General features: G+C 47.0%; 2 protein-coding genes across 2 annotated transcripts; both read right to left on the bottom strand.

Moving 5' to 3' along the window:
• Positions 1-6,487: 6,487 nt before the first annotated feature.
• zgc:112001 (uncharacterized protein LOC550384 homolog) lies at positions 6,488-7,824 on the bottom strand. The gene is made up of 2 exons (XM_056294976.1): positions 7,810-7,824; positions 6,488-7,649 (listed from the first exon to the last, which is right to left on the bottom strand). The coding sequence occupies exon 2, from the start codon at positions 7,571-7,573 to the stop codon at positions 6,683-6,685; it is 891 nt and encodes a 296-aa protein (XP_056150951.1). The 5' UTR covers positions 7,574-7,649; positions 7,810-7,824; the 3' UTR covers positions 6,488-6,682.
• An 8,985-nt stretch (positions 7,825-16,809) lies between these two features.
• On the bottom strand, positions 16,810-21,365 carry LOC130125158 (alpha-1,6-mannosyl-glycoprotein 2-beta-N-acetylglucosaminyltransferase). The gene is made up of 2 exons (XM_056294636.1): positions 21,296-21,365; positions 16,810-21,177 (listed from the first exon to the last, which is right to left on the bottom strand). The coding sequence occupies exon 2, from the start codon at positions 20,921-20,923 to the stop codon at positions 19,664-19,666; it is 1,260 nt and encodes a 419-aa protein (XP_056150611.1). The 5' UTR covers positions 20,924-21,177; positions 21,296-21,365; the 3' UTR covers positions 16,810-19,663.
• Between the last annotated feature and the right edge of the window lie 2,027 nt (positions 21,366-23,392).

The following is a 23,392-nucleotide window of genomic DNA, read 5'->3' as shown; positions in this document are numbered from 1 at the left end:
CCTCTCGGCGTCAAACTCACGTTGCTGTTCAACAGGAAAACCTGACATTCACATTCACAGCGGAGTCCCCACGGAAAGCATGGCCCAATTCACTGTCAGCAATACAAAGCCAACACAAATCAGTGCAGTTGTGTACTCACTGAATGAAGCACAGAAAGCTAACAGGGCGTTTTGACCATATGTCACTCTTTAACTAAAACTGTAACCAAATCCAAATCCTCTTCATGTGTGGGATGATTTTAGCGTTGGGGGCTCAAATAGTGATGCACAATGAGGATTTGAATTCCTTTTCCCTCATCTCCTCCGAACTCTGCCAAAAAGCAAGCCATGCTGATGTGTTATCAGGCGCACCATGTTGTGCAGGTTTGGTTGGCTTCGAGTCGTTATCTCAGCGGAGGAGGAGGAGGCCGGAAAGTTGTAACGACGTCCTTTACCTAATTACCTCCAAATGCCTGAACACGTATCAGATGGCGGTCTTTTTTCCCCTCTCAAAATGGGTAATCATCTTTGAGGAGAACCGTTCATACGGCTACAAGTTTGAAGTCATGGGCCTGAGTGATTCAGAGAGCCATTATACAACATTATAATTGTTACGTCACCTTCTCACATGGAAAGGGTGTTGTCCTCAAAGGTCAAAAGAGGACAGTTGGTAAATTATTTCCTTGCCGGTTGGGTTTGAAGATGGCGGCAACTCTGCAGCTGCTTGCCAAAGACCGTTGTCCTGCCTCCCCGGTGTTCAAGTCAAGTCCATTTTATTTGTACAGCCTGTTATCACAAAATACAAATTGGCCTCAAGGGGCTTTATAGCAACACAACATCCTGCCCTTAGGCCTTCACATCGGATAAGGAACAACTCCCTAAAAAGACATTTAACAGGGAGAAGAAATAGGGAGAAACCTCGGGGAGGGCGGCACGGTGGCCCAGGGGTTAGCGCTGTCGCCTCACAAGCAAGAAGGTCCTGGGTTCGCACCCCGGGGTCGTCCAACCTTGGGGGTCATCCCGGGTCGTCGTCTGTGTGGAGTTTGCATGTTCTCCCCGTGTCTGCGGTGGGTTTTCTCCGGGTGCTCCGGTTTCCCCCGCCATCAAAAAGACACGCATGTCAGGGTTAATGCTCCTGTCTGTGCCCCTGAGCAAGGCAATGGAGAGAAGGACCGGAGTTGGTCCCCGGGCGCTGCGCGGTGGCTGCCCACTGCTCCTCGCTACACAGCTAGGATGGGTTAAATGCAGGGAAAGAATTGCCCCACGGGGATAAAAAGGAGAGCAACAGAGGAGGGATCTCGATGGATGTTGTGCGTACAGAATAAAACACACTTTGCAGAATACAACATTGAAAGGGGATAACAGAATTATAAGGGAATTATAAGCTATATGAAGAATTTGAGGAGGAGGATGCCAATCAGTGTCCAGAAGCCACCAGAACAGCCCAGAACCAACACGACCAGCATCACCATGGAGACCTGACAGGAGGACAGACAGGGGAGACTCACATCACACCATTCACACACACAGTAGACGAGACAAGACAAAAAAAGCTCATCAAGCTACCATGTACCTATATATGATAGAAGTACCCATCGGTACGTATACTGTGTATACAGTTCTATACTATTACTGCACTACTATCAGTATCATATTAGCATCTTCGTGTGTAAGGTAGCTTATCTTTGCACTGTGTGCCACACAATGCATGACTCCGCTGCATTGCATGTTATGTGTGCTTTTGTTTTTCACTTTCCCCTCGGGCAAAAATAAAGTGATGTGAACCTATTAAAGTCATTAAGCTGTTCGTTGGAAGTCATTTGGAGCAAGGGCGTATGGCGTCCCCGGGCGACCGGCTGAACCTTATTGTTTGTGGTTGTTCAGCACATTTTTAATCACTATTAATTTCAAGCAAGTCTGTCGGAACAAAGCTGTGTTTTGACGGCGGTCCAAAAGTAGGTTTTGATGGGAAACGTTCGGGACGGCTGTAAATTGCCGTTGCACTCGAAAAGACAATTCTCCCACCGGTACGAACGGGAACACAGTACTGGGAACGCTGTGCCCCTGGATATGTTGGCAACCCCCCGGGAGAGAGGGACGTGTCCTCCATACAATGCTGCAGCCTCCCTGGTAGTGAAGGTTTACCCAGAGAGGGTCCTGGTGTCCCAGGGAGGCTCTGTCACTCCCGGGTGCCGGGTCACCGGCTCTCCTCCCCGCTGCTTCTACTGGTCCAGAGAGGATGGACGGCCCATCCCCAGCAACACTGGTGGAGGGCATGGCAACAGGCCATCTTGAGGGATGCGATAGAAACCTGCTACTATCCCATAAATCACACAATTGACTGGAATAGCAGAACATTGCAGGCTACAGAGCTGGAAATGTAGTTTTGAGTTTTGCTCCTCACTGTTGATGTAACTGACTAATAAGTGCTTTCTGTCTCTGCGTTGTGTAGCCGAGTGGGACACACACACTGGAGTTGGAGATCTGTGGGGTTTATTTTTCTTCACAGGGAAAAGAAAAAAACATGGACATCCGTCACATATCTTGACCTCTGCATCTCTCCATACAGCGCTGAGCATATGTGCTCACTCTGTATTGGCAGCAGGGCGGCGCAGTGGTTAGCGCAGTCGCCTCACAGCAAGAAGGTCATGGGTTTGATGTCTCCCCGCCTGCGTCCCAAGGACTGCTGGGATAGGCTCCAGCATCCCCATGACCCTGATCGGGACAAGCGGCTTGGATCATGGATGGATGGATATCAATAATGAGTCATAAGTCGAGTCCTTGCTGCAATGTAAAGTTTATTTTCATTCATTGAGAAACAGCAGCTATCAGGATAATTTCATGAATGACCTTCATAAGGACAATTAATTTCTTCTTAAAGCATCGACCCAAGTCCCACCGAAATCAAAATTCTTTTTTTTTTTTTTGCAAGAGAAAGTATGTCAGCTCTGTATATGGGCTGTCTGGGGTAGAAATTGGTGACTCGGGAATTAACTGAGAAAAATCAGTAGCCTCACGGATGAAAAAATACAAACTGCTTTTTTGGCCACAGGGATCTCCCAGGCAGGGTTGTACTGGGCATCTGTGCACAAAGACACATATCACTTATTTGCATAAAGTCAACAGCGTTTCATTTCAAAGGTTTCATTTGCATGAATAATGTAAAATTCTATAAGTCCTGTTATGTCAGCATAAAAGCCAGACAGTGTGCCGAAACAAAGCCACAGACTGTTTGCATGGACGTTAGCAAAAAGCTGGTTTCTTGTGCCAGTGTTTGCGAGGCTGTTGGACAGCTAGCTAGCTGTTTGGACGTCTCTAAAACCTCGTACCAAACTTCACAATCAGCCTCCCGGGAAGATGAAGGGAACTATGGCTTTCAGAGCAAAGGCTCATGGGTGGCGTGCCCTGATTTGCATGTGGCCGTTTAGGGATGGTGTAGGAATGGGCAGCCAAATTTGCTTTGGCACAAGTCAGTTTTCTTAATTCAGGAAATAATTATCTACACTGAGGTATGAGAGCTGGATTTAATCTTCTTTTCTTTTTTTTTTTTGCAATAAATGTTTGCATGCAGACAACCAACCCAAAGCAATAAGTTGGGTTTTACCTTGAAGCGAGCCACTGTTAGTTTCACCACTTACCCCCCCCCCCCGCAGCCCGGTATACACACATGCTCCCCTGCATCTCCCAAACCCCGGCTCATAGACAAGACAGGAAAGACAACATCACATACAGGACGCCATGTAAGGCAGATAGCGCCGCTTCCCCCGCTAACCGAGTCTGTCGGTGCCCGACTACATTCTGCACACTTCCAGTATGTGGTGCATACTGCATCCTGCTGTGGCCTGCTGCTCGGTATGGCAAATGCAGTCATCATCATCACCATCATCATCTCCAAAATGATGATGATGATGATGATGTAAAATGTACAACGCAGTATGCACCACATAATACATACGTTACACAAGCCTTCATAAACATTTGTCGCTTTCGAATGAGAGGAACTTTGTCCCTTTTAGTGTTCATTTCTATTTAGCCACGGCTGTTCCTTTATAACGACAACATTTTGTCCCGGCATTGCAAAAAAAAAAAAATACATTAACTCTGCTGATGCCGGCTTGATGCTCTCTCTGCTTCATTGTTTAGGGTTGGGCCCCGATACTCGAGGCTGAATGGCCCCGGGGCTAATTGTTGGAAATACCGAGGTATTGATAAGGTGCGAGCTTAACGGTCCTGCTATCGGTACTTCACTTGAGCAGTCGCTTTTTTCGCATTTTTTCTCACTAGATAAAAGTTATCTTGCACATTTATCTCATCTCACCAACTCCACCAAATATCCGCTTTGCATATTATATATTGTCACTACTCGCCCACAACTTACCATCGTCTGTTTAAACGCGACTCACTCTGCCTGCCTGCAGCTGGGGCGGGCGGGGGGGGGGGGGCAGTTACACATAACACACACACACACACACACACACACACACACACACACAGGCTGCAGGCTGTGTGTGTGTGTGTGTGTGAGCGAGCGCGCTGAGGGCAGAGAGGCGGGGCTCTGGGCAGTGAGTGACACACAAACAGATAAACACAGGCGCACGTGCTTGCGACGCTAGGGGGCTCCGTGTGACGTGACGGCGGAGAGAGCAAAACGTCCTGAAGTTTGGCTTTATTTCACTGGAGGTGACAAATGAAACGGCCCGTTGCCACAATAGTGATAAGCGTTTTGCACGCAAGGGTGGCAACACCAGCAATCTTTCAGAGCACCTTGCCAAAGTGCACCATCTCTTCATTGGAGAGGACAAGTGTACGGTACCGATAAGAGTACCGTTAAAGTACCGAACCGATAAGCAGTACCGTTGAGAGTAGTAGTATCGATGAAACCCTTTAGGGGCCCAACCCTATGCCATATTGTTTAGTGGCCACGGGCTCCGATCTTTTAATATTGTCGTCGGTGTGGCATGAGGACACACGCCTTCCATAACTTGTAAACCAGCATCGCCCCCAGTTGAACTGGCATGTTATTGGGGCGCAGCATGAGCGACTGGGACACAGCCGGTGTCTGTGTGTTAACCTGCATAGCCACAGCGCAGCAGGTCTGATGACGCCACGCACTGTCTGCTGAGCTGTCAATCAAACATGCAGGGCCGAGTCCATCATCTGGTAACCGTGACGCACTCGGAGGCCCGGCGGCTTTAAGGATATTCTCAGATATCGCCCCAAAGACGGCTTTGCTTTTCACAAAAAGAAAAATAGTTACAACAACTCTGAAAGTCATTTCGAGGTTTGTTTGTTTTTGTTTTAGTACAAAAAGTGGAGCGGCATCTCATCTGGGTTGGAATTACAACGTCAAGTCCATCGACTTGGTCTTGTGATCTATAAGATCAAAAACGTTTTCTTGAAATTCGATAAAAACAAGTAACAAGACAACGCAGTGGGGCTCGGCCGCCACGGGACCGAAGCAGCGGCCCCACCTGCAATGAGGTTACTGTCCTAATGCCAATATACCTACTCCAATACTCATATCTATATATATATACATATATATATAGAGAGATATATATATATATATATCTATATATATATATCTATATCTCAAACCACTGTAGATGGAGCAGTAACATTATAACTATATAGGCTATCCACACACACACACACACAGAGGGCCTCACAAAGTGGACACATGTACACACACCCACACACACACACACACACACAGCATGCTTGGACATTCCCTTAAATAGAATGATACCACTCAGGTAGCAGGCTACACCGGGGCTGGGCAATCCTGCTGTTTATCATCCTTACAACATTTTGTTCTTAAAACTCACAATGAGACTTTTCCCACAAAACGAGGTCTGAATTATTGGAGGGGGTGTTGTTTTTGGTTGGATGCGATACGTCAGATTACCGAACAGTTGAAGGTGACGTACCTCGGCCGGACTCCTAAATACGGCACGTGTGAGCACTTACTGTACATCAATATCGTGTCAACCTGTTAGTAATAAAATTATGGCAATGATATTTTCCATAGTACCCAGCACCAGGCTACGCCATGTTGCAGCCTACGTTGTCATGCTACACTTGAGGCGCTTCCAAACCCAGTCCTCTAGGACCCCCCCTCCCCCCCCAGTCCGGTAGATTTAGGGCAGGCCTGCTCGTAGGTAGGCGATTCTTTTAGGGCGCTTAATCCTGCCAGGTGGGCCTAGTGTGCCATGGTTAAGTGGTGAATGGTTGGCTGAGGACCACCATCAGGAACCACAGTGAAACCAATTCCTCTTAAACCCGGACCACCGCATGTGGTTTGTGGCCAACACATTACAGGCGGGCAGCTCTTCCGCCCCCCCTCCCCCTCCGCATGTGTGTGTGTGTGTGTGTGTGTGTGTGTGTGTGTGTGTGTGTGTGTGTGTGTATTTCCCATGCTTGCTGCCCGGCTGCAGACACTAACGGTGCATGCTACCAACTCTGCTTCTCTGCAACCAAATCGCCCCCCCCCTATACAAGCCCTCCCGCGGGAGCCCAATTTAAAGCCACATAAAAGACATAATGCAACCCCCCCCCCACCCGGTGATCTGTTCCTCATTCACTTCTCAAAGGCGGCAACCCCCAAAGCCCACCTAATGCAGGGTTATAATGAAAACCTGCAGGACGGTGGGGCGGCGGGGGGGGTCCTGGAAGACTGGACAGTCCAGCACTGCGCTGCAGCCTACATTAACCTCGTCCTCAGGCGTCGGGCGGAAGGCAGGCCGGGCGGCTTGAGGGAGGACGGTATGGGCAGCTCGTCGAGGCTCTCGGGGAAGCTGGCCGGGCTCAGCTGCCTCAGCGTGGTTTGCATAGCGAGCAGCAGCAGCGGCGCGGGGCTCCTGCCCACCACGTACTGGTACGTCTCCTCCCCCAGCGCCTCCGTCCAGCAGTCGGGGTCTTTGGCGAGGGCGCGTTTCGATTTGAAATTCATCTCCGGCATGAACATCAGCAGGTTGTCCAGACACTGCCGCGTCTCGGCCGCGTTCACCCCGGCGCCGCGGAACTTGTCCAGGACGACGTCCAGCGGCGTCATGCCGTTGTGGTCCACGGCCAGCGGCGGCGCGCCGTTGCCCAGCAGCATGATGACCGCCTCGGGGCGCAGCAGCTCGCACGCCAGATGCAGCGGCGTCTTGCCGTCCTCCGCGGGGAAGCCCCCTCCCCTGCTCCTGCACGCGGCCGCCGCCGCGACGGCGCGCGTCCTGTGCGCCTCCTGCAGTATGAGACCCAGGATGTAGCGCCGGTCGTAGCGGACGGCCATGGCCAGATGCGGCGCGGAGGACGGGAAGCAGAAGAAGCGCTCCCCGGGCCTGGCCAGCGCCTCCTCGCTGTAGTGACTCAGCAGATACTGGGCATAGGCTTGATGGTCGTGCACGATGGCGTACAGCAGCGCCTCCGACGGGCTGTAGATCCGGCGGCCGGCGTCGTCTTCCTGGTAGAAGGTCTCCATGGTCCTCATGTCCTCCAGCATCCACACGGGCTTGTGGTCGCGCACGGCCTTGTAGAAGAGCAGGGAGAACGACTTCATTTGCTTGCCACTGGTCTGCGGTGCGGAGCTGTTGCCGGGCGACGCCATGGCGAACAGCGGGCTGCAGGCTTCGTCCCGTTAGACAGCGTCCTTCATCGCATGCGTCCCATTTGGATCCGCCGCTCTTTGACAACAACAACAACAAAAAAGTACAGTGTGCGGTCGTCGGCCAAAAATGTAAATGGTTTCCACGAACAGCCGATACTGAAATACACTTTAAGCACACACACACGCTCACACACACTCACACACACACAGACACACACACACGTTCACAGACTTACGTCCGCACCCCGCCCCGTTGACCCTGTTGTACCACGGCAAACTGCAGGATTCCCAACTGCAGGCACGATTTGCCGCGCAGGCGCAGAACGTGGGAATTCCTATGGATGTAGCCGACAGGGGTCGCTGTTGAACATTTTTAAACGGTGGCAAACTTTTTTTTTATTATCGTTTCGGTATAGGGATGGAAAGTGAAAACCTACGCCCCCTGGTGGTTGTATTTTCACCAGAGACTGTTTTGTACTAACCAATTTTCAGGAAGTGACTGTGAATCCATACCAGCACACACTTCGCGTGGTGTTTTGCATGTTTAGTTGAATGAAAAGGAAAGTGTTTAGGAAAAGAAAAGTGATGCACTGAATTCCTTTCTCCAGCCTGAGAGTCATGGCCTTGGCTCATTTTCTGTGAAGAACATGAGTGCACACAACGCAACCCCCTCACACATTTATATTGCATATGTGATGTTTGGGTCCATTGGACCCAAGGGCAATGCAATGAAAGAAATGTGTAGAGTCTTACTCTTACCTGGTCCTCCAGTGTGTGTGTGTGTGTGTGTGTGTGTGTGTGTGTGTGTGTGTGTTTCAAGTACAGAGAACCTGTGTGCTCCCACATCTGCACACTGCACCCTCCTTAGTGTGTGACACACACACACACACACACACACACACACACACACAAAGGGTTTCAGCGTTATTACATTTCATGCACAAGAACACGTCTGCTCCCGTCTAAACCTGCAAGACATCAAGAAGAGCTGGGCTGCCTGCGATGCTGCTGCATCATGTGCATGGAGCTTGCGAGTGCATACGGGGCAGCCAGATGGAGGCGCCCCTGAGAAGAACTAAGGGATGCAGGTTGTCCTGGACATGGACACAGGGACTCTGTGGCCACAACGTCACATCATAACTTTTTTTTTTACTTCACACAAGCTGCGACAGGAGCTCCTCAAGAGGAAAGTCTTCATGCATGCTCAATAATCCAGGGACGGCTGCCATGTCCCGGGTGTCCTAACATGCCAAAGAAAGGCAACAATGTTGTATTCACTAGTACGCTGCATAGGGACGGGAGACTCTGTGACCAGGCCCATCAAAAACCAGAAATAATAAGGTATTACAATGCCACAGAAGGAAGGGTGGACAGTGTAGACAAGCTGGGGACTGGCTACAGCTGCAAAAGAAGAACCCTATACGCTGACCACATGTGATAGTCTTCGACATCTTGGACACGTAAAATGCTTTTGTGGTCTGGATGGCGCTGAACCCAGATTAGAGCACAGGGAAGCTCCAGAGGAGACGTCTCTTTCTCGAGGAGCCGGGCAAAGCACTGCTAAGACCTCAAATCCGGAGGAGACGCCATCTCACAAGGACCCCAGCTTCTGCAGCCATCTTGAAGAAGGATTCAGGAGAAGGATGCCGATGCCCCATCCACCCAACCAACAGAACAACCAACTCCAGTACCTGAAGTAAGTGTGAGTGATGTTGTTGCATGTGTGTGTGTCTGACTCTCCTACTTTGGCCTGCTGCAACTACGTGTGTGTGTGAATGAGTCAGTGAGAGTGAGTGAGCGAGCAAGCGATAGAGAGAGAGCGAAGGAGAGAGAGAGAGAGAGAGAGAGAGAGAGAGAGAGAGAGAGAGAGAGAGAGAGAGAGAGAGAGAGAGAGAGAGAGAGAGAGAGAGAGAGAGAGAGAGAGAGAGAGAGAGAGACGTTAGTTAAATTTCTGATCAGAGTGATTCCATCATTCTAGGCTGCAGCCGGTAGTAAAAGAAGGAGTGATGCAATGTATATGGGCCCAAGAAGGACAGAAAGTCACAGTACACATGCATCACGTGAAGTGCAAAAAATACATTTGCAACACACACACACACACACACACACACACACAGAGTAAATGTCTGCCTCTCATATGATGTATTTATAACCAGGATGGATTTGTGTTCAATGGGGCTCATTTATCATTTCCTCAAAACAATGCTGCATGTAAAATGTGTCTTTCCAAATTGTTCAGGTGAAAGCAATGAACACCAAAAGTGATGAAAACGTTGTTTCCTTTATATACTATGTACAAGATAAACATTATATGTTCCACACGTCTTGATTACTGTTTTGTTATACAAAAATCCCATTTTATAACTAAACAACGATTAGAGCTTTTACTGATAAACATGATCTAGCAGAGGTAAATGGATAATACTCATGACATATTAATGACATCTGCTGTCTAAATTGCTCATGATAGAGAGAAAGTTGTCATCTCTTAAGTTTATATATATATATATATATATATATATATATATATATATATATATATATACACAGCTATGAACTGAGAAATATGCAAAAATAATATATCGAGTATTGCAAAAAATTGATTTTTTTTTTGCAACTGCACAAAGATAGTCAGGGTCAATAATGGTTGACTTAAATCATATCTAAGAGGCATCCCTGTCTTAATATTGCCATGCAACATAGGGTATTTCCTTATGAACATTCTCTGGAGGAATCGATGCATGTCATGTTGCTGCTACCAGATGCTGCCACCAGAGGGCAATCGTACCCTTTTCCCTCCCTGTTGACCCGGGGTAGAGAAGAAAACTGCGTTACGCGTCATTGTACAGGTTATAATGAACGTGTTCTCTGTATTTAACCCATCCTATTGTACAGGAGCGGTGGGCAGCTGCAGCACCCGGGGACCAACTCCAGCTCTTTTTTCCACTGCCTTGCTCAGGGGCACAGGCAGGAGTATTAACCCTAACATGCATGTCTTTTTGATGGTGTGAGGAAACCGGAGCACCCGGAGGAAACCCACGCAGACACGGGGAGAACATGCAAACTCCACACAGAAAGGACCTGGGACGGCCCGGGGTTCGAACCCAGGACCTTCTTGCTGTGAGGCAACAGCGCTAACCACTGGGCCACCGTGAAGAACTGATAACAATCAATAAACAAGACATGTTACGGCCAGTTTTGAGGCAGAAAATCAATGCTTTTCTCCCGTCTGGGGGGGGGGGTTGCACATTAATGGACACCTCCATCACTGTCCTCTACATCTACACCCCTTTATAGCCTTTATACATGGACACCTCCATCACTGTCCTCCATATCTACACCCCTTTATATCCTTTATACATGGACACCTCCATCACTGTCCTCTACATCTACACCCCTTTATATCCTTTATACATTGACACCTCCATCATTGCCCTCTACATCTACACCCCTTTATATCCTTTATACATGGACACCTCCATCACTGTCCTCTACATCTACACCCCTTTATAGCCTTTATACATGGACACCTCCATCACTGTCCTCTACATCTACACCCCTTTATATCCTTTATACATGGACACCTCCATCACTGTCCTCTACATCTACACCCCTTTATAGCCTTTATACATGGACACCTCCATCACTGTCCTCCATATCTACACCCCTTTATATCCTTTATACATGGACACCTCCATCACTGTCCTCTACATCTACACCCCTTTATATCCTTTATACATTGACACCTCCATCATTGCCCTCTACATCTACACCCCTTTATATCCTTTATACATGGACACCTCCATCACTGTCCTCTACATCTACACCCCTTTATATCCTTTATACATGGACACCTCCATCACTGTCCTCTACATCTACACCCCTTTATATCCTTTATACATGGACACCTCCATCACTGTCCTCTACATCTACACCCCTTTATATCCTTTATACATGGACACCTCCATCACTGTCCTCTACATCTACACCCCTTTATAGCCTTTATACGTGGACACCTCTATCACTGTCCTCTACATCTACACCCCTTTATATCCTTTATACATGGACACCTCCATCACTGTCCTCTACATCTACACCCCTTTATATCCTTTATACATTGACACCTCCATCATTGCCCTCTACATCTACACCCCTTTATATCCTTTATACATGGACACCTCCATCACTGTCCTCTACATCTACACCCCTTTATATCCTTTATACATGGACACCTCCATCACTGTCCTCTACATCTACACCCCTTTATAGCCTTTATACGTGGACACCTCTATCACTGTCCTCTACATCTACACCCCTTTATATCCTTTATACATGGACACCTCCATCACTGTCCTCTACATCTACACCCCTTTATATCCTTTATACATTGACACCTCCATCATTGCCCTCTACATCTACACCCCTTTATATCCTTTATACATGGACACCTCCATCACTGTCCTCCACATCTGCACCTCTTTATATCCTTTATACATGGACACCTCCATCACTGTCCTCTACATCTATACCCCTTTATATCCTTTATACATGGACACCTCCATCACTGTCCTCTACATCTACACCTCTTTATATCCTTTATACATGGACACCTCCATCACTGTCCTCTACATCTACACCCCTTTATAGCCTTTATACATGGACACCTCCATCACTGTCCTCTACATCTACACCTCTTTATATCCTTTATACATGGACACCTCCATCACTGTCCTCTACATCTACACCCCGTTATAATAACCATCATTACATTTATATAGCGCTTTTCTAGACACCCAAAGCACCACACAGTGAAGGGGGTAACTCACTTCAGCCACCACCAATGTGTAGCACCACCTGGGTGATGCACGGCAACCATTTTGCACCAGAACACTCACCACACATCACCTTAAGGTGGAGAGGGAGGAATCATTGAGCCAATTACATGGGGGGGGGGTGATTAGGGGGGCAGATGCAGAGAGCCAAGTTGGGAATTTTGTCAGGACACCGGGAACCTCCTACTCTTTGTGATAAGAGTCATGGGATCTTTAATGAACAGAGTCAGGACCTCGGTTAAACGTCTCATCCGAAGGACGCCATCTCCTACAGCACAGTGAACCCGTCACTGCTTCTTCTTTTCCCCCCCTTTTTTTTATTACATGGTGGTGCTGTTCGTGTGGCTTGGGTCCTGGACTGTTCTGGTGGCGTCTAGACACTGCTTGGCATCCTGTGCATCATATTCTTCATAAATTTTACAATTCCATCATAATTCTGTTGTCCTCTTCCAATGTTGCATTGTGTAAATTGTGTAACACAACATCCATTGCACGTTGTCCGTCTTGGGAGTGAGATCCCTCCTCTGTTGCTCTCCCTGAGGTTTTTTTTCCTATTTTTTCTTCCTGTTGAAGGGCTTTTTCAAGGAGTTGTTCCTTATCCGATGCGAGGGTCTAAAGACAGGAAGTTGTGTTGCTGTAAAGCCCCTTGAGGCAAATTTTTAATTTGTGATAATGGGCTCTACAAATGGTCTGTAGGATTACTCTGGAGACCAAGAAGAGGGAGCGAGTGAGGCAGAGCCAAAGATCAAATGATAGAAGTTGAAGAAGGAAGACTGTTGTGTGGAGTTCAGGCGGGAGTTAAGACAGGCACTGCAGCAGGTTAGGGTGATCACGGATAGAGGTGGAAATGTGCTGACAAGCGAGGAGAGTGTGCTGAGAAGGTGGAAGGAGTACTTAGAGGGGCTGATGAATGAAAAACATGAGGGCAGCTATGAAGAGGATGAAGAGTGGAAAGGCGGTTGGTCCAGATGACATACCTGTGGAGGCATGGAGGTGTTTAGGAGAGATGGCAGTGGAGTTTTTAACTAGATTGTTTAACACAATCTTGGAAAGTGAGAGGATGCCTGAGGAGTGGAGAAGAAGCATACTGGTACCGATTTTCAAGAATAAGGGTGATGTGCAGAACTGTAGCAACTACAGAGGTATAAAGTTGATCAGCCACAGCATGAAGATGTGGGAAAGAGTAATAGAAGCTAGGTTAAGAGGAGAGGTGATGATCAGCGAGCAGCAGTATGGTTTCATGCCATGAAAGAGCACCACAGATGAGATGTTTGCTTCGAGAATGTTGATGGAGAAGTATAGAGAAGGTCAGAAGGAGGTACATTGTGTCTTTGGGGATTTAGAGAAAGCATATGACAGGGTGCCGAGAGAGGAGGTGTGGTATTGTATGAGGAAGTCGGGAGTTGCAGAAAAGCATGTAGGGGTGGTGCAGGATATGTATGAGGGAAGTGTGACAGTGGTGAGGTGTGCGGTTGGAATGACAGATGGGTTCAAGGTGGAGGTGGGATTACATCAAGGGTCAGCTCTGAACCCTTTCTTGTTTGCAATGGAGATGGACAGGTTGAAGGACAAGATCGGACAGGAGTCTCCATGGACTATGATGTTTGCGGATGACGTTGTGATCTGTAGTGAGAGTAGAGTGCAGGTTGAGGAGAGCCTGGAGAGGTGGAGGTATGCACTAGAGAGAAGAGGAATGAAAGTCAGTAGGAGCAAGACCGAATACCTATGCATGAATGAGAGAGAGGACAGTGGAATAGTGAGGATGCAAGGAGTTGAGGTGACGAAGGCATATGAGTTTAAATACTTGGGGTCAACTGTACAAAGTAACAGGGAGTGCAGAAGAGTGGTGAAGAGGAGAGTGCAGGCAGGGTGGAGTGGGTGGAGAAGAGTGTCAGGAGTGATTTGTGGCAGAAGGGTACCAGCAAGAGTTAAAGGGAAGGTTTACAAGATGGTTGTGAGACCAGCTATGTTATATGGTTTGGAGACAGTGGCACTGATGAAAAGACAGGAGGCACAACTGGGGGTGGCAGAGTTGAAGATACTAAGATTTTCATTGGGAGTGATGAAGAAGGACAGGATTAGGAACGAGTATATTAGAGAGACAGCTCAGGATAGACGGTTTGAAGACAAAGCAAGAGAGGCAAGATTGAGATGGCTTGGACATGTGTGGAGGAGAGATGCTGGGTATATTGGGAGAAGGATGCTGAATATGGAGCTGCCAGGGAAGAGGAGAAGAGGAAGGCCAAAGAGGAGGTTTATGGATGTGGTGAGGGAGGACATGCAGGTGGTTGGTGTGACAGAGGAAGATGCAGAAGACAGGAAGAGATGGAAACGAATGATCCACTGTGGCGCCCCCTAACGGGAGCAGCCGAAAGTAGTAGGAGTAGTAGTAGTAGTAGGAGTAGTAGTAGGAGTAGGAGTAGGAGTAGTAGGAGTAGGAGTAGGAGTAGTAGTAGGAGTAGGAGTAGTAGGAGTAGGAGTAGTAGTAGTAGTAGTAGTAGGAGTAGTAGTAGTAGGAGTAGGAGTAGTAGTAGTAGGAGTAGTATAAGTAGGGCTTTACAAATAAATTTGACTTGACTTGACTGCTCTAGGGCATTGAGATTTGACAATTGTTTTTATTATTATTATTATTATTATTGTTATTAGAACCAGAGGGAAGACTGCTCGCTACTGGCCCACCAACACCACTTCCAGCAGGACTCAGTTTTCCCGGGAGGTCTCCCATCCAAGTCCTAGACTTTATATACAAACTTTATACTACATTTATATCCTTTATACATGGACACCGCCATCACTGTCCTCTACATTTCATCCCTTGTAGAAATGTGAGCAGGTGGAGACAGGCGAAAAACAAGTGCTTGCTTATTCTTTAAATGGGGACACGATGCTGATGAAGACTGACATGCGTTTTATGGCTCCATCAATTTAAGTCATGTAATATTCTACCACCCCCACAACCCTGAACTGCATTAAGCAAATATTCATTCAATAAACGAATGACTGACTGAATGAATTTATTTATCTATTTATTCATTTATTCATTCATTTTCAGGCAGAATGTGCTCTACTTCCTCACATCCTAACTCTTGTTATTTCTGCTCCCCCAGGCAGTGAGTCTGGCCTGACTCTGTGTGCCGCCGACTCGTTGACGGTGTGGGACATTTACATCCTCGGCAGACATGTTGGACTCGTATGAGGCGACGCGAGATGAGACAATCAGTGGAGATGTTCGGTGTTTTATGCAAGGCCACGTGGACAGGAGACGCTGGATGCAGTGAGGCTGTTGAGGCCTGTGGATCACACCAGTAATTTCTGGTCTCGCTCATTACTAGGCCTCCCAGACATTACAGTCTCTGTCCAAGTACGGATCCAGAATATGATTCATATTTGATGCCCCTGGCCTGTTGGGGGTTCACGGCTATCAGCCCTGACTGTGGACGAGCACTTATATGTGTAGTGAGATGCAAACCCTGTCAGTGGAGGTTAAAAGAAATGTTGGAATTTGAACCTGGACTGGATATGAATCTTGGTTATACATATATATACTATATATATAGATCTGATGCATTAGTAAGTTGCACAGAGAGCATGGAGTTAGTGCCTGAGCTGCTAGTGCATTGGTGGGTTAAAGTCCAGGCTTGCCAACAGGAATAAATAGGGACTTATCAGGGTAATTGTCAAATACCATACAATTACAACTGCAATCATGACCATAGAATGGAAAGAACACATCTGTGATAGATATAACAACAACACATCTGGTCCATTTGACAAGGCTGCCGGAGGCCGGTTGCATAATGCAGTCTATGAAATACACCTGGACACCAGAGGGACGAGAGAGGCACAGGATATCCAGTCATCTTTCACTGTTTTTTTCCACATTAGGACAGTTGTTTTATGTTTGGAGAAATTAAAATGTGTCTACAGAACAAAATGTCCAACATTGCAGCGGATCTGTGATGGTGTGGACAGCCATGTCATGGTAGTCAATAGATCTGTTGAAGCTCCTGTGGGCCAATAACCATTCATCCATTATCCAAACCACTTATCCTGTTCAGGGGCGTGGGATGCTCGACCAGCCGTCATTAGGCGGCAGGCGGGGACACACCCTGGACAGGCCGCCTGTCCATCACAGGGCCAACACACACACACACACACACACACACACACACACACACACACACACACACACACACACACACACAGGGACAGTTTAGTACGGCCGATTCACCTGACCGACATGTCTTTGGACTGTGGGAGGAAACCGGAGCACCCGGAGGAAACCCTCGCAGATATGGGGAGGACATGCAAACTCCACACAGGGGACGACCCGGGACGACCCCCAAGGTTGGACTACCCCGGGGCTCGAACCCAGGACCTTCTTGCTGTGAGGCGACCACGCTAACCACTGTGCCGACAACAATCAAGGAATATTGGACCATTTTAAATATGCACAGGTATGCACGTGTATAAAAAATAGACATAGATCAGTATATCTCAAACGCAAAACACCTTTTTAATTTTCTAAACAACTTTGGTACGAGGGCGGCACGGCGGCACAGTGGTTAGTCGTCATCCCTGAACATTTTTGAAAAGCGCGTCTGCCGAAGTTTATATCAGCTTTATAATAAAACAGACACAATCAAAAATCAACCTCCTTTATTATCCCAATTTGATGAAAAAAAAGTAAGTCAACAAAGATTAAGATCAAACAAAGGCATGACAAGGACAGAGGTTTTTGGTCTTAATCCAAATATCAGTGTACATTTCACCAACGAACGAGTCATGGTCACTTTGGGCCCCTTAACGCCTCTAACAAGCTGATTGTGCTTTGCAGTAAGAAGGTTTTAGCTAAGCATTCATTGACTTCCACACTCATTTTCATGTTAACCGAGGCTCTATAAGGCACATCATTTTATAGGCACACTAATAATAGCTGCAGTAGGTAAACATTGAACTTTCCAATGCAGATCCTTCCGCCTCTCTCTCTCTCTGATGCCTCATATCACTCCGCGAAGCCCCTCCCACCAAATGACGTCCGCATCGCCCTTCAGCTCCGTACTCTTAACGTGCAACCAGGAAATGTCAAAGCGAGACTATTGAGCTTGTATCGTGGGTGATAATCTAGCCACGTAAAAAAATCTCTTTTTTCAGTGACTCTCTTAGTTAAACTCGTGTTGTTCATGTGAAGCAGCCATTTCGAGCTGGTCTTGTTGTTTAGGGTCATGGTTACAAGCTACTGCCGGGGCAGGGCGGACGCGAATTGATGGCGTACACGCGCGTCTGCGTTGCAGAGCAGCCAATAGGAACGCCCGCTCTCTGAACTGACCCGTGATTGGCTGAAGTCTTCCCTCCCGGACTAGATTTTATTTTATTTTTTTACCTGAAAACAGGGCCAAGAGGAGGTGCGGAAGTCCAGTTTTTTTCTCAGACCACTAGGATTACAATATGCTGAAAGGTTATTTTGAAATTTTTGTCCAAAGAAGCCAGAAAAAAATGCCTACGCCAGCTTTAAGTGGTGCACTAATTCTACATTATAGTGCGTATAACTGGGCCATATAGTTACCCTTTGCCAATTTAATGCATTACAAAATTTGGCAGGCCACGCATTTTCATCAGATTAACATGCCAACAAGTTCAAGTCCATTTGTATCAAGGCCGTATTTGCCTCCATACGTTTCTAATGACTACAAAGGCCAACTTTAGTTTTATGTTTCAAGTGAGAATGTTTTAATGGCAAGCACTCAAATAGTTTTTGTACTTGGGAGAACAAAAATGTTTAAGTGCACGTCTACAAATCTCTTGTATAAGCAGGTCTGGACATAAATTACTGCAAAATCATAAGGCACATTCGGTGAGGTTTTGAGCAAAGACAGCGTCATGCATAACCCAGCGTTAAAGCGTTTTCCTCATTTAAATGCTTCAGATCAACATGTTTTGTCGGTGTTAACCGGGACGCATCTGAACGGGTTTTACTGAGAAGTGAATGAGCCTTTGCACTTGCTCAAAATCCGTGTTTTCTACAACTAAACATGCAGCAACTCCTTCAGTTCCCATAACAACATCAATCCCATCGTATACCTTTTTGTAAAAGGATGTGCAATTCTAGAAATAATAGGGGGAAAAAAAGACTTGCTGTGACCCCATTGTTTGCGCAACCAAAATCGTGCAGAAATATCGACGGGGTCAGTCCTCATCTTTCAGATAAACAGTCAGTCACAGAGGACCATTGATTAACACTACTCAGTTCTTGTCATTTCAGACAGTGAGTAATCGGTGTAAATTTAACCAGTGGGAGCTGGATAGGGTTTTTTCTCTCTCCTCTTGATTAAAACAGTATGCATCAGAAAGAGGTACTTAAATAATAGAAAATAAATCGGCTTATCTTGAGTGGATCCTCCACCCTAAAGGGACTAAATTACAATTGAAACAAACTCAGATTTACATTCAGCAGCATAAATCCCACGGGGTACATTTCACCATTTTGCTACTTAGGTCAAGAGTCAACTTTAAAAAGGCAGCACGGGCTAAACCACAAACCAGGTCAAACCCTTGCAGTATATTGCAGATTTCTGTGTACAAAACTTTGATAAACTACACATAGGTTTGTGCATTACATGTGCATTTTGGTTGCTCCACTCAGGTTGTACCGTAAAAACATGCAGAAAAAATAATCGAGCGCTGCAATTGGATGATCTCTATACATGTTTAACTACATGGCAGCTAAAAAGCAAGTTTCCCAACACACACGTGACTGATTGATTGCATGGGATGCAAATCATCGTATACGCAATTAAATTCTGATAGTTTACTCTTCACTCGCCTTCTCTAAACAAAATTGTCTTGTAAGACACCCAGGGTGGAACAAACCTGATAACACAACTGTGAGAAACACAACTGGGCTTGCATGCGTTATTCACAACATAAACATAAGGAATGTTTTTGGCAACTGTAGCTTTGGTGATAAGTAAAAACGAAGCTAGATATCTAGCTGTATAAAAATACACACACAAACACAAACACACACACACACACACACACACACACACACACACACACACACACACACATTCTCAGACCTCATTTGGTCCTAACCCTTGGAAGACCTCGCTGAAGGAAAAACAAACAAAAGTGAAAAGTCAACACACTGTAGCCTCCGGAGCCCTGAAACGCTACATGTGGGAATGGCACATCTTACAGCAAGCCTGCATGAATGAGCTCTACTCATATTATCACATTCTGAGTAAACACAACCTTTTTACAGACGCCGCACATAGTTTTTACAAAGACCATGGTCTCGTGAGTCTCCCCAACCCCCGTTTTTCATATGTGGCTTGTGCTCCACGGACTCTGCACCGTATAGGAGCAGAGACTGAGGGAAGAGGCCCTCTTTGGCCATTTGGAGAGATTCCTCAACTCTCTGCCAGGCCCACTCTGGCCTGCAGTTCTCCTTTTGGTGCATGCCGCAGTCCCCTGTGTGGAGAACCCGGGACCCCTGGGCCACTAAGACTTTAAGGGGTTTTGATATGCAAGTTCCTGAGAGGTGCTGCAAGGTCCAGTCCCAGTTGTAATCGTCGTAAGTGCAGAAGTCATCACTGCAGCCCATCAGCTTGTAATACACCTCCCTGGAGATGGCCATGCCAATGTTGTGCCGGGTGGACATCCAGCCGGTGGTAAGCACCTTGCTGGACAGCTTGGTAAAATCGGTCAGCTTTTTGTGGTTGCCCAAAGCCAGCAGGTCGCAATCCGGGCAGTTGCTCTTCCTGAAGTCGAGCATCAGCTTATAGAGATGGTAGAAGTCCGGTAAGATGTAGTTGTCCTCCTCCAGGAAGACTGCGAAGCCACTGTAGCCCTGCAGCGCCGGCACTCGCTCCCACACGAAGTGGAGCTTCCACCACCAGTGGTGCTTGGTTTGGGTGATGGTGGCCTCTCTGTAGTGGCCGTACGAGTCGGGGTGTTCTGCGTTGAGGCATCCTGTTTTGAGGGCCTCGTCCTTGGCTATGTCTCGAGGGCAGTCCCGCGGGTCTTGCCCAGGAAACTCGGCGGGATACAGCTGAACGCTGAAAGGGAAATAGATTTGCAGTACCTTGCAGAAAGTTATCCCCTGCACAATGGCGTCGATTTCCTCTGAAAAGTAGTCATGGCTTAAGATGAGGAGGAAGCTGTGCACCTCGGCAGCGCTTTCCAAAGACTTGATGAGCATTTTGAGGTACTGAGGTCTGTTGTGGACCTGCACAACCAGCACCAGTTGGGGCTCCCCGGGAAACTTATCCGCGTTGAGAATGGACTGCTTATAATTGGCACTATAAACGGATTTAGTCAATTCTGGCACTGAGCCAAACTGAAATTTCATAATGTCATCCAGCCTCGGCCCCTGGCTCTGCTGTGCCACATCATGACTGGTGCTGGTGTCATCTTGTGGACTGTTTAACACGCGCGTCGTCAAAAAGAGAGTCACGACGATGAAGGAGACAGCCAGCAGAGCCAGCAGGTTCCGTCTGAGCAGCCGGAACCTCATTGTTTTTGTCCTACCGAGTAACGAGAGCGGTCCTTTGGTCGCGAGGAGTAACAAATGGCTTTGTCTCACCTAAGCACCGTGAGCGTCTCCATTGTTGTGCTCGTTTGATGTCGCGGCGTCGACAAAGACTTCAAAGGCCCGTTTCGAACGCTTCCGCGCAACAAAGTGTCACAAAGTTTCCTTTTCGCCTCGGCGCGAAAACTCCAGGACGGCGTCAGCCGCGATCCGCCCGCCTCAGCGTCGCGCTTCGGCACCTGTGAAGCGACAGTAAAGACCGGTCAGAGCTGCGAAGCCAACACACAAGACGCATCCGGTGAGGATAACTTAACAAAAAGGAAACACACGCACACAAAAACAACGAAATCGACTCACCGACTCATAGGAGAAACGTTGGACTACTTCCCCACCAGGAAGAGAGCGATAGTACGAGCGTGTATCATCTTACGTGTGACTGGCACTTACTGACTGCTGACGTGTACAAAGCAGCCGAGAGCAGGCAGTCCCCTCCGAGCGAGTCAGTGTCCTACCCGTAACCACCCAGCAGGAGGCGCCATAAGGAGAGACGCCTCCTTACAAACCATTGCCTTGTATAGAATAGAGCCAAATCCAGAACAGAGTACAGCTAGTTGAATAGAATAGAAAATACAGTAGAATACAGCAGAACAGAGTACAGTGGAGTATAGTTGAATAACTTTCCAGGGGGAACTTCATTCGTAGCTATCAGTCTGAAGCAGATAAACAAAATATGCTCATAAATTGTATACAAATACTATGATACTTTTATACTAAATACTGTATTAATATACTATTAATAACACACTATGTATATAAACCCAAGTATGTATATATATATGTATGTATATGTGTGTATATATATGTATGTATATGTGTGTATATATATGTATGTATATGTGTGTATATATATGTGTGTGTGTGTGTGTGTGTATGCGTGTATGTATGTATATGTATTATCCAAGCCGCTTATCCCAATCGGGGTCACGGGGATGCTGGAGCCTATCCCAGCAGTCATTGGGTGGCAGGCGGGGAGACACCCTGGACAGACCGCCAGTCCGTCAAGGGCTTTGTTTTATTTTTTTTGTTTGTTTGTTTGTTTGTTTGTTTTTGCTCTACTTGCTGTCCCGATGGGGGATAGAGGTATAGCCAGATCCATATGGAGGTGGGACTTTCCAATAAAAGCTTGCAGCTGTTGACTGGACGTGAGATACCGCTTAGCGCATCAGAAAGGAAGTGAGATTTGGGCGTTATAATCTTTGAAAGAGCAGCTTGGTAGAATGAGCGGTGAACTCTTGTTTCTGCCTGTTTCCTTTCTTCACGTGCACAAAATCCAGTGAGTCAAGTCATTTCTCTATGAGACTGCTTATGGCAGGAAACAGGCCTGTACTGTCCCATAAAGAAGTGACTTGACTCACTGGATTATATCACTCCTTATTTGTTGAGCACTTTCCCTACCGTTGAGTGCTTCTTTTAACAAAGTTTTATATATATAGTTATACTTATACATACTATATAGTTATGTTTTAAAAATTAGAACACTTAGACGATACCATTTGACATTCTGTGATCCCGTTATTTTATTTCATTTATTATATGAATATAAAGTTTATATTAGTATGATAGTGCTAATACACTACTAATATACTTTGTGTGCTATAGTACTGTGCTATTAAACTCTACTAATCTGCCAATGCTACATGAGAATATGAATCAATACACATGTAGCTCTACATTAGGATAGCAGCGCTAACCGTTTGTGTTGCCAGTTTAACACAGCGGTCCTGTTGTCCCGGGCTGTCGGCAGGACTAACCGTGCTATTCAACATGAGTGGTGACCTGCAGGCTCGGTCTCAGGCCTGCAGGCCCGGTCTCACACCTGCAGGCCCGGTCTCAGGCCTGCAGGTCGGTGTGCAGGTGGTCGTTTGGTTATCAGTTTCATCCAAATGTAAAACCCGTTGATCTGCAGGATTCACGGCGAAACCCTCAGGAAGCTCAGCTTGCTGCAGTGGCGGAGACGCAACACCCCACCTCCAGATGAAACGTTATTCATCCGGATGAACCGCAGCCCCGTCATAAGGATGGCACCGACTGACCGCATCAGAAACTATCTCCTGGCCTCCTCTAACGTGTGTGCTTCTAACCCCCAGTGCACGTCATGCTGAGATGTCCTCACCCAGGACAAATGAATGTAATCCTTAACTTTAAGCTAGCGACCCCAAATTATGCTTTAAATACGTACCGAGTCTGAGTAAACGTAGATTTGGTTGATTTATATCACTGTGTAACTAAATTCATAATTCAATAGTCCTAAAAAGAGGGGAAAAAACTAGGCCTTCATTTCCATGTCCAACCCATTGTACTGAATAGGGCACCGTGTCTACCACACCATGCCTAAGCGTGAGAACTTCATTGCGGCAGGTTACAGATGGGATTTTCTCACATATAAAGTTTTAA

This window comes from Lampris incognitus, chromosome 15 (genome assembly GCF_029633865.1).
Source record: "Lampris incognitus isolate fLamInc1 chromosome 15, fLamInc1.hap2, whole genome shotgun sequence".
In the NCBI taxonomy this organism is placed as follows: Eukaryota; Metazoa; Chordata; class Actinopteri; order Lampriformes; family Lampridae; genus Lampris; species Lampris incognitus.
The sequence above is the reverse complement of the archived record's forward strand: the minus strand, read 5'-3'. Positions and strand labels throughout refer to the sequence as shown.

Coding starts and splice junctions, on each gene's coding strand:
- zgc:112001 (XM_056294976.1), bottom strand. CDS start 7,573: ATGGCGTCGCCCGGCAACAGCTCCGCACCGCAGACCAGTGGCAAGCAA.
- LOC130125158 (XM_056294636.1), bottom strand. CDS start 20,923: ATGAGGTTCCGGCTGCTCAGACGGAACCTGCTGGCTCTGCTGGCTGTC.